Source organism: Ursus arctos, unplaced genomic scaffold, assembly GCF_023065955.2.
Source record: "Ursus arctos isolate Adak ecotype North America unplaced genomic scaffold, UrsArc2.0 scaffold_10, whole genome shotgun sequence".
In the NCBI taxonomy this organism is placed as follows: Eukaryota; Metazoa; Chordata; class Mammalia; order Carnivora; family Ursidae; genus Ursus; species Ursus arctos.
This window is the reverse complement of record NW_026622764.1, coordinates 59255557-59267186: the sequence shown is the minus strand read 5'-3', so window position 1 is coordinate 59267186 and position 11630 is coordinate 59255557. Positions and strand designations below refer to the sequence as shown.

Genomic DNA, 11630 nt, shown 5'->3' with positions numbered 1-11630 from the left:
CCTTTCATTGGTTTAGACGCCAGGATCTGGGAGCTGGGTGTGCTTGTTATTACTTGGCTGTCACTGCTTCTAGGCCCTCTTAGCAGACAGAGCGAGGAGATCCACATATGTTTGCTGTCATGTGCACGTCCGCACAGCTGTAGTCATTTCTGTGTCTCTCTGTCTGTATGTGTATTAGGCCGAGAATGAGTTCATACTGATGTCCTGGAATCTGATCTAGCACCACAGGGTTCATTCTAGCTGCCCCTGAGCCCCGGCTTTTCTGTAGCTTCTCTTTCTGACAGTGAGAAACCTGGCTTCAGCCATCTACTATCCACTTAATTGCTCAACACCAGGATACAGATTACCAACCCATACTCCCATGAGGAACAGATTTCCCAGCTAGAGCACAGAGTTCATGTTCTGTTCCTAGGGCCTCTGGCCTTACAATTCCAGTCAAATCACCATTTCCCAGAGTGACTTAGGTCCCCCCACTTTTTTCTCTTTTTTTTTTACAAGTCTCTTGAGGACTTTTTCAGAGTTAAGGTAGGCAGGGATAGCTTTAAGGATAGTTCCAGATACCCAGGTTCCATAAATACTGTATTCTGTACCTCTTAGTCATCTCAAATGTTAGCATGGCATCAGGGGGTAAATATTTCCAAACCACCAAACAAAGGGAACGTGGAATTATGTGTAGTTATTGAGAGACTGAATGAGTCTTGATCGGATGACAGATCCTTTCACAAGTCAGTTGGCTTGCAGAGTTTTGCTTTTTTTTTTTTTTTTAAGATTTTTTTATTTATTTATGTGACAGAGAGACAGCCAACAAGAGAGGGAACACAGCAGGGGAGTGGGAGAAGAAGAAGCAGGCTCAGCGGAGGAGCCCGATGTGGGGCTCGATCAGCCGGGATCACGCCCTGAGCCGAAGGCAGACGCTTAATGACTGCGCTACCCAGGCTCCCCCAGAGTTTTGCTTTTAATAACATTTCAGGATATTTAATGGATGGTCAGGAGCCAGTTTTAGTGATGGATTATTATGATTCTTGACTTACAACTAGGCAAGAATTGAGGGACACTTTTAACAAAACTTCCAGTTCCTATTTATTTAACTGAATGAGGTTTCCCAGTACTTACAGTTTGGAAGAAAAAAAAGAGAGAAAGAGAGGGAAAGAGAGAGAAAGAATTAGAGAAAGAAAGAGAGAGAGAAAAGAAAAAGAAAAGAAAAAGGCAAGAGAATCATCGTTGAACCTTGTGTATTCCAGAAAAGTAAGCATCCGTCTAGTGGGTGCTAATTGGGAGGGGAAAGCCCACTGACCTATTTAAGTGATGAATTTCCAATACAATTTCACGTTTTATGTTTAATGATTATCAGTGTGATTCCTTTTATTTTTACCAATTCTGTACTAGTAATATACTAGTATTCAATTCAGAGTAAAAGCCTATGATCAAGAAATAGAAATTTCCATTTATATGATAGGGTGATCAATAAAACTTTGAAGCAGAAAAACATTGCCTATAGGGATAGGAGTTCAAGGACAGAAAGGAATGATGTAAACTTTGTGATTCTTAAAAGAAGAGCTTACTTAAAAAGAGAATGATGGTTGGCTTCAAATTGCCGTGGTTTTTAGATGCCTTTGGATATGTTTTACTTGTGTCAATATTTATAATTGCTGGAAATTACATCCTTTCCAACGACTTAGACATATAATGAAGGGTTTTAGACAGCAGCTTGATGTGCAATCGCGAATGGGGAATGGGAAGGAGGGGAGGGGAGCCTCTCTGCAGGCCGTGGGCGACGGCCAGTTTTGTAAGGTCGCCAAGTGTAGACCAAACTGTGTCTGTCCATTTCTTGATAGTATTTGAGACCTTGCGCGAAAAACTCTCCCTGTCTCAGTTTAGCTCATTTGGAAAACTGGGTGACCACTATCTTGCTGGGTTGTTGGAAAGAACAGAGATGGTGTATGCAAAGCGTCTGGTACGCCGCGTGCGGGAACGAGGAGCGGTGAGCTTGTTGTGGAGTGATGGGCACAACAGTCCCGACCTAAGACAGCAGCAGGTGGCGCGGCCGGCTCTTCAAATTCCCTGGCCTCGGACCGCTCTTCGGGGTGGACTGTGGAGACCCGTCCTCTGGCTGCTAGCGCCCCGCCCGCGGTCCCCCTCGCGGCTCCGCCCCGGCCGCCCGGAAGCGCTGCTGCCCGGGGAACCCAGATTGCTCGGGACGCTTCCCGCTCCGCCAGCCGGCGCCATAGGTAACGCTGCGGCCGGGCCGTCCGGGATCCTGACCCCGAGCTGCCCCCAGGGCTCCGGGAGCCGCGGGGAAAGGGACGGAGCCCCGGCGGGTAGACAGGGGTTGCAGGGGAGCTGCCCGAAGTCCCGGGCCGCGTCGGTCTCCGTGGCAACGCGCGACACGCCGAGCTCCGGCCCGCGCGCCAGCTCCGCAGCCCAGCCCGCGGCAGCCTCCCGGAGTGCCCCTGAGGGACAAGGCTTGTCCCGAGAGCTGGGGGCTTCCACCCCTGGTGCCGCCGGGGCTGGAGGGTCGCCGTCGCTCAGTTCCCGGGCTGGAGTCCTCGAGTTCCATTTCCGCAGCCGCCTCCCTCAAAACCCGGTCCTCGGGTGTCCCCGGCCTCCTCCGGCAGCGGAGCTGGTTCCCAGCCTCATGCCATTCAGTTGTCCCCTTTCCTACCCTGACACCAGTTATGGAAAACACGACCTGCCTGCTCACGCAGGTTTTAAAAAGTGGGCACGATACCCTAATTGTTAACTAAAGAGGAAATGCGAGGAAACGGTTTATAACGAAGTTTCCATTTCAGACTGCAAATGCCTGGTAGTCGAAGAAGTAGCGAAGCAGCCAAGTGTCGGTGCCTGGGCGGGGAGGCACCTGACCCTGACGGCCGCCCCCTGGTAGGTCTCGGCTACCTGAGCAGCTCAGCCGTGGGGCCGTGATTTTCCAAACCGGTGCACAATTCTTGGTAATGTTCCCAACACAACAAAGTACAATCAAGCCTTGATTTACATGCAGCTGCATTCCTCGAAAATTCAGTGTTCAGTAAAACCGTGCAAAAAATATTCTGTACTTACATGTAAAATGGACTTTGGTTCTAGCTGCAGATAGTTATAAATGGATTTTTCCACGCACGTGAATGTGTGTGGGGACTTGCTAAGGTTCTAGGGCCGCGGAATAGTCCTTTATTTTCAGGACCGTCCTTCGCATCGCAGGACATTAGTATCCCAGGCCGCAACCACTTCTAAACGCCATAGTGCTTCTCCACCTCTGCAGGGACCAGAAAAACCTCCACAAATTCCCAAAATGTCCCCTAGGGGGCAGCACGTCCCCGTTGAGAAGGGTTGAACTGTAAGCCTGCACCAGCGTTAAGGACCTTCCTGCTTTACAGAGGAGCCAAGACCCAGGGTGTTATACCTTAAATTCTCGGAACAGTCTTGCAAAACCAGGTGTTGTTATTTCCATTTTAGAAATTAGGAAAGTGAGGTCTTGAGGGATTGAGTGACTTCCCCAGGATCACAAAAGTACAGTGTATCAAAGCTGAGTCTGCGCCCAGATTCCACCAAGAAGCAACATTTCACTTTGGTGGTCACCTGTGGCCACAGGGAAAGTTATTTGACTCTGTCTTGCTGAGGTTGGTAGGAAAGTTTTAGCAGAAGGAGTTCTTTACATTGTAGCGATCAGTTTTGTGACTTCGTTAATGCTTGTGAAGAGTGTGTGATAAAATTGCAGTGCTCTGATTTCAGGAACCAGCATTGACAGCATGGATAAATATGATGTGATTAAGGCCATCGGGGAAGGTGCCTTCGGGAAAGCATTCTTGGCTAAAGGAAAATCCGATAGCAAGCCCTGTGTTATAAAAGAGATCGATTTTGCAAAGGTAGAGTGAAGAAGTTCACATTCCTGTTCATTTTCAGTAATATATTCAGCTGGCTTTTAATTTAGGATGAAAAAGAAACTTTTTTTTTTTTTTTTTTTTGCTTGTTTGTTTTTATAGCATGAACTTTAAGCCTCAGTTGACTAGGGACGCCGGGGTGGCTCAGTCGGTTAAGCGTCTGCCTTCGGCTCAGGTCATGATCCCAGGGTGGACTGAGCCCCGAGTCGGGCTCCTTGCTCAGCTGGGAGGGAGTCTTCTTCTCCCTCTCCCTCTTGTCCCTCCCCCTGGCTGTGCACACTCTCTCTCTTTCTCTCTCTCTCCTTCTCATTCACTCTCTCTCTCTCAATTAAATAAATAAAATCTTAAAAAGAAAAAAAAAAGCCTCAGTTGACTCTGGGTTGCTCATACTCCTAAGTCTGTTGTCCAAAGAGCAACCAATATTTTATTAGAAAAAAGAGAAGGAAAGGACAGGAAAAAAAGAAAGAAGAAAAGAAAAATAAGATTATATCACCGGTTCCTGTGGCAGACTGAGGGGGGCCTGCAAGGCCTGTGAGAGTTCCCCTCCCCCATTGCTTGACTTTTCTATCTTGCCACGGGCTGGTGCTCTTCCTCTGACTGTATCGCCCTCATCAGTTCCCCTCCACAGAGAGGCCTTCCCCAAATCATCCCCGTGCCACCCTCAATCACTCATTACACCGCCTTGGTTTCTTTTCTGAATAGCATTTATAATGGTCTGGAATTACGCCGCTCACATTTTCTTCATGTGCTTATTGTCTGTCTTCTCCAGCACGCAGGGCAGTGCCTGGCACATGATAGATGCCCGGACACTTGCTGGATGCATCAAACAAATGGAGGAAAACAGTGTCCTTCTGCTAGTCTGATGATTTGGGAGAGTGGTTAAGTATAGTTCATTGAAAAGAAATCATTTCTGCTGAATTCCTCTCGGGCAAGTGTTTGTGTCACCCCCTCTAGTGATGTGTTCATATCACAATATATTGGGGCAACAATGCCCATCGCATGCTGGAATTAATTTGAAGTCTTGTTGGGTGTCTCCTGGAGGATTTATAAATGAGAGTAGCAAAAACGTTCCATACAAAATGTGTGCAAAATAGGGCACCTGGCCGGCTCAGTCGCTCAGTTGGTAGAGCATGTGACTCTTGATCTCAGGGTTAGAAGTTCGAGTCCCACATTGGGTGTAGAGATTATTTAAAAACAAAATCTTAAAAAAAAATCCCTTTAGTTAAAAAAAAACAAAAACACCCCAAATTATGTGCAAAGTGGACTTGACAAGTTGCGCGGTGTGAGTGTACATAATGCCCCCGAATTGTACATCTGAAAATGGTTAAAATGGCATATCTTTTACGTTTTACATATTTTACCACAATTTTTTAAAGTTGCAAAGGAAAACAAAAGGACTTCCCAAACTTATATTACAGCTCAGGTGTAGATGGTCAGCTTCAGGGAGAAGGATTTATTTAGCAGTATTGGTCGCTCTTCATGGCTCCATGGCTTCTACAAGTGTCCTTTATTCTAGCGGCCTGTCAGAGCTTCCTTCCACATTATTCCGCTCGCTCTCCTTTGTTTATCTGGCTGCTCTTTCTCAGGCCTGTCTGCCCTCTCACCCTGTCTGTGTCCCCCGCCATCTGTTCCTTGCCGACTCGCTTCTCCTTCTCTGGGCAGTCGCCTCCCTCCTGTCTCCGCCGGTGAGCAGACCACTCTTCCAGCTCTCTCTCCAGCCCGCTTCCCTTCCTGCCCCCCGTTCTGCATTTTATCTGCTCTGTGCCGCACTGTGTCCATGACATTGGTGTCCATGAGGTCATCTCTGAGTTTGTTGTCTTCCTTCACATCCAGTGACTTGCTACATACTGTTGACTCATTCTCCCTTTGAGTTTGTTTTCTTCGTTTTGTCAATGCCCTGGGCTGCTTCAGTAGTTTTGCCAAGGCTCCGGCTTTCGTGTAGCAAAATTGTGATAATGCTTCATTCGTGTCCCCAGACCTTCACCGGGACAGAAGTCGTCAAGGAAAAGATGACTAGATGCATTGTCATCTTTGACTACGTAGAAACCTAAAACTGCTGAATGACAAAAAACACCATGAATAAGTCAAAAGGAAGTTGACAGAATGCCAAAAATATTTGCAAGTATTGACGAAAAGTGCTGGCCTTTTATAAATGTATAAAAAGAAAAAAACCCGTACTGAGGAACTCATCATACAGAAACTTCAAACTCATTAGTAAACTAAGAAATACGAATCAATAAAAATCCATTTTTGCTTATACACTTGGCAAGGATTAGAAAGGATATACAAGTGGAGGAAGCGGGCACGCTCTTCAAGCTCTGCTGATGAGAAGGTAAATTGGTATCACTCTGAAGGGAATTCATTAGTATGTATCAGAAACTTGGAAGGACCCATGCCCAGTCTGTATTATAGGTCCACAGCATGTTGTAAAGATGAAAAAAAAAATCAGGCCACCAAAAGTTAAGTGTGTATATATGTGTGTGTGTGTCACGTTAACAGTACACACACTCACACACTGACAATGATTATTGTTGAGTGATAGGATTTCACCTCCACCATTCCTCTGTATTTTCAGAATTTTTAATATGGAGCATATATTCTGTTTTTTAAATTATGAATTATATTATTTGTCTTTTTACATTTTTATTTATTTATTTGAGAGAGACTGAGAGCGAGAGAGATCACAGAGGGAGAGAGAGACGCAGACTCCCTGCTGAGCAGGGAGCCCGACGTGGGGCTCCATCCCAAGACCCTGAGATCGTGACCTGAGCGGAAAGCAGACTCTTAGCCGACTGAGCCACCCAGGCGTCCCTGAATTGTGTTATTTGTATAGGCAGAGAACGTTATCTTCATTTTGAAAAAGATAAGGAAAAAAGCACATATCCCTGGATCTACTTTTGGGAGTTTATTCCAAGGAAATACCCAGAGATGAACGGTCAGAAAGCAACTTAAATGTCCAACAGTAGGGGATTGGTTACTTAATTTACGAAAACAATGCAGATCTTAGAAATCATGTTGCAGATGTGTTGACGTGAGAAATGTCACGGCTTCTGCTACTTGAGAAAACCGTATGTGTAGAACGAGGCACTCTTTGTAAAAATATGTATTCTCTCTCTTCAGGTATATATATATATATATACACACACACAGACACACACACACAGACACACACACATACCTGGGCATAGATTCACATACGTACAAGGAAGATGTACTAGATTGTTATTACGTAGGTAGAATGTGGGATCGTGAGTAATTTTTGCCCTGTGCTTTTATATTGTTTGACTCTTCGGATTAGTTTTCACCCGCCGTCTGGTTTGTTTTCCCAAATCCCATTTCCACCTTCCCCTCCATCTACACGTCCTTTGCAGCCCGCAGCCTCTGTGCTCGCCCATGGGGCTCTTGCTTTCAAGAAGGTCTTTGCCTGCCCAGGAGACCTTCCGGGACCTTCCCACTGGAAGTAATCGCTCTCTCTGTAAACTTGATAGCTTTTTATCCGTCCTGCTGCTATGACACTGACTGCCCTCTACTCTGATGTGCTTTGGCTGGTGTTTTTGTGCACGTGCCTTCTCCCCCTTATTAAACTGTGCGTTCTACGCGGGCAGAACGCGTGCCTTATTCGTCTTGGTGTTCCACACAGCACCTAATAATGCTTTGCACCGGTAGGTATTCAGTACATTTTTACTGGATAAATAATTCAAAGGCTAGATACTTTGAGGCCTTCTAGCTCTGTTGTTCAGCTGGTACATACTGAAGAATTATAACACCATTTTAATTCTAAGGAAAGAAGAAACTATTTGGGAGTGAATCCTCTGTAAGAATAGATATTAATTCATTTCATAGCATCTCTCCCATTCTGAGTGTAGATAATAAAAAGTTGACCATATTTTTCTAATACAGCACTGATTTTTTTTCATCCTTTTTCTCGTGAACCGCCCTGGCCTCCGGGCCATCACTAAGGAGAATGTCATGTTAGGCCTTGTTCTTCTCACTTTCCTGTATCTCTTTATGTTATTAAATTTGCCTAGCAACGCCTGTGTCCCAGTATTAATATGTATTGCTTCTTTCTTCCTTTCTACCCTAAAGTAGTTTTTCATTACTTCTTATCTAGAGAAATCTACATTTCCTCACATCTCCAATACCTCTCCATGCTGTAAACTCTATAAATGCCAGAATGTGAATGGCTTATTTTCTCACAGGTACCAAAAGGCTAATATTTTCTCTCTCATCATCCTACTATTATCAAGCATATTCTTTTGATTCTTCTTCTTCTTCTTTTTTTTTTTTTTTTTTAAGTAAGCTCTACACCCAGCGTGGGGCTTGAACTCATGACCCCAAGATCAAGAGTTGAGTGCTCTAGTGATGGAGCCAGCCAGCCACCCCTATTCTTTTGATTCTTGCTTCCAAAAATGTGTTGTATATTTTCTTGATTATAAAATAAAAGGGTTCATTATAAAAATTTTTGAAAAGAACTGAAAGTGAAAATAAGACCATTTCAAGGGAAATAAAAATCACTGATAACCTCTCTCTTTAAACATTATGGTAAATTTTTCTCCAGGCTATTTTTAATGCATAAATACTTTATAAGTTACTAGAATGATCGGTGCCATGGTAGATACACTCTTCTATAGCCGCTTTTTGTACTTAGCAATATGTTGTGAATATTTTCTTAAGTCATTCAATGTTTTCATATAATAAAATGTTCTTCAGGGCTCCTGGCTGGCTCAGTCAGAAGCTCATGTGACTCTTGATCTTGGGGTCATGAGTTCAAGCCCCACGCTGGGTGTAGAGATTATAAAAAAAAATAAGTAAACTTAAAAAAAGTGTTCTCATATAGTAATATTAAATGTTCCCAATAATAAGGGTGATGCTTACCGTCGACCAGGTGCCTTTTATACCTGCTGTCACCCTATGTGCTTTAATATATCAACTTATTGAATCCTTGCAATAGCCCTGGAGGTAGATGTCATGGCTTCATTGTATGGGTGAAAGAGCTGAGGCTCCAAGATGTTAAGTGATTTGCTCAACGATGCCCAGTAGCCAACAGATCCTTCCTCACTCTTCGTCTGCTCCTTCTGCTGTGACACATTGCCTCCCTTGATTTTTGATGACTGCATAATATGACATCAAGTTAAAAACACCATGATTTAACTCTTTTTCTATTTTCAGACATTTATGTTTAGTTTTTTAGGTATGATTAAATACCATGTAATATGTAGAATATAAGTCATTTTTTAAAAGATTTTATTTATTTATTTGAGAGAGAGAGGGTGTGAGCAGGAGCGAGAGGGAGAGAGAATCTGAAGCAGACTCCCCACCAAGTGCAGAACCTGACGCAGGGTTCGATTCTACAACCAGGAGATCACGACCTGCGCCGAAACCAAGAGTCTGACGCTTAACTGACCGAGACATCCAGGCGCCCCTAAGTCATTTTTATTAAACAAACTATGTACATATGTTTACCTATGTGTGCGTTAAATAAAAACATTTAGCAATTAACAGCAATTACTCCTAAGGAATAGGAATTCATGGAATGGGTGGGGAGGGCAGGGGGAGTTTCACGTTCATCTTGTTCACTTCTGTCTGGCTTCAAATATTTTTTTTAAGATCACAAGTGTGTATTATGGCAGTAATTAAAAAACTAGTAATAACACACAGTAATGAACGTTTTTATATGAGAATGCTTGGGCACATTTCTGATTATTTTCTTTGGATAAATTTCTAGAAGAAATAATAAGCCAAAAACAGGAGCATTTTTAAAGTTTCTCAGTACATGTTGTAAAATTGCCTTCCCCCCAAAATTTATATACCTACACCAGAAGTATTTGAGTGCCAGTTTGCTGCTTTTGGATAACCCTAGGTATTAACATCTTCTTGGCTTTGCCTATGTCATAGATGAAACATTGTAGCGAATTTTGTTTTAATCTTTGTTCTTTAGATTATTGAGTGAGGTTGGATATTTTTTTCTGTTTACACAGTCATTTTTGTTTCTTTTCTTTCTTGTGAGTTGCCCATTCCTGTATTTTGCCATACTTCTATTGGCAGGTTTGCCTTTTTTTTCTTGTTAATTTGCCGGAACTCCTTATGTATTATAAATACAGAAATATCTGTCACAGCTATTGCCGGTAATTTTACCGAACTATGAAAATACAGTCGCTTACCTACGTTTGCTTTTTGATTTTGTGTATAACGTTCTTTTGAAAAACAGTAGTTCAAATTAAAGTAGTTGAGTAGCCAAGTCTGTCAGTCTCGTAGGAGTAATTCGGTTACTTGTGTTCTGAAACTCACATGTAGCAGCTGTGCAATTTAAATTGGGGTGGAAGAGACAGAAGCGGAGATTTAAATGATTTGCGGAAGGTTACATAGGTAGGAGGCAGTAAAGCTGGGATCGAGAACGTTAATGTTTAAAAAAGGCTCAACTCTCAGTGAGGATGAGAAATTTGGGATGTGGGCCAGTGTCGAAGAACATTACAGAGGGAGCAGTGGAGAGGAGTGGTGACCTGCGTGCGGAGGCCAGAAGGTGGGGCAGCCAGGCCAGAGGTCGGGGTGGAGATGACCAGTCAAGCGAGGCCAGGTGTCAAGAACGAGGAAGAAGAGGTGGAAGCAAAGTGTGGCCACCGGCACCAAAATGATTTGAAAAATACTGTCAATAGATGATATACCGAATAATAAGAAAAATGCATCAGATCTACAATGAAGTCACAAGAGACCATTTTTATTTGAAAATAAAAAATGTAGTAATCTTACTACAGAATTTTACTGGTCTGGTTGATATGATATATGACTTTTTTTTTAAATTTCATCTGTTTCTTCTCAGCAGTGATTGCTGCTGGAACGTTGCATTGTTATAAAGAATTTCTTTGCTGCTGAGAGATAAATATTAAAATAAGTTTCCAGATGCCTAAGTAATTAACACAGTGCCACCAATGCAACTGAACCTTTAATACAGCAGACCTTCACCAGAAATATTTATTTTCTTCTTTACGATTGTCACTGAAAAACCGGTAATTTGATATAGACCACGCTGCTAATTCTAAGACTGTCATTTCCTGCCATTGAAAGATCAGTTTCGGAAGTGTCATTAGAAGCCAGTGAAATCGTGGAGAATTTTAGATGATAGTGAGCAAAAAGCATGTTCTTGAAAATAAGTTATCTTAACAGACTACTCTATCTCTTAATGTAATTTAGATGCCCATCCAAGAAAAGGAAGCTTCAAAGAAAGAAGTAATTCTTCTGGCAAAGATGAAGCATCCCAACATTGTAACCTTCTTCAGTTCGTTTCAAGGTTTGACATTCTAATATTCTTCAAGTGCTTTAATAATAAAGTATAGGCACGTAGACATCTATAAAAGATACATTCCTGAGACCTGTGCATAAATTCGTTTTCGTAAATGGACTCCTTTTCCCATTTACTTAAATCGTAATTTGAGACACTGACTTCACTTCCTCTCTAGTGAGTTTTTGTAGACAACTTTCTTAAGTTTGCTTAAGTTTTCCCTCCTCTCCTTAATTCTTGCTGCATCACTAGTTAATGGCTGGTATATTAGTCTTGCTACAGTAAGAACTCCTAAATTGTGGCCTCCAGTATTCCACATCTATTTCTCACATTACACGTTGGCTGTGAGTGGGCGGGATCTTAAGTCTGGGGTCCAGGTGATGGAGCAGCCCAGATAGGGAGCATGCTGTTCTCCTGAGCGAGAGAAGGGGACGAGATACGGAGCCTGCCGCACGATCGCTCTCAGAGCCCTGCTAGGA

The 11630-nt window shown here is 43.2% G+C and overlaps 1 protein-coding gene across 1 annotated transcript in view; it reads left to right on the top strand.

Annotated features, from left to right (window-relative positions):
* The first annotated feature begins 2412 nt into the window (after window positions 1-2412).
* NEK5 (NIMA related kinase 5) overlaps window positions 2413-11630 on the top strand; it is a 57039-nt gene continuing 47821 nt past the window's right edge. The window contains exons 1-2 of the mRNA XM_044381789.3: window positions 2413-3860; window positions 11064-11160. Coding sequence (XP_044237724.2) covers window positions 3744-3860; window positions 11064-11160 — 214 coding nt within the window. The 5' untranslated portion in view covers window positions 2413-3743. The remainder of the gene's footprint in view (window positions 3861-11063; window positions 11161-11630) is intronic.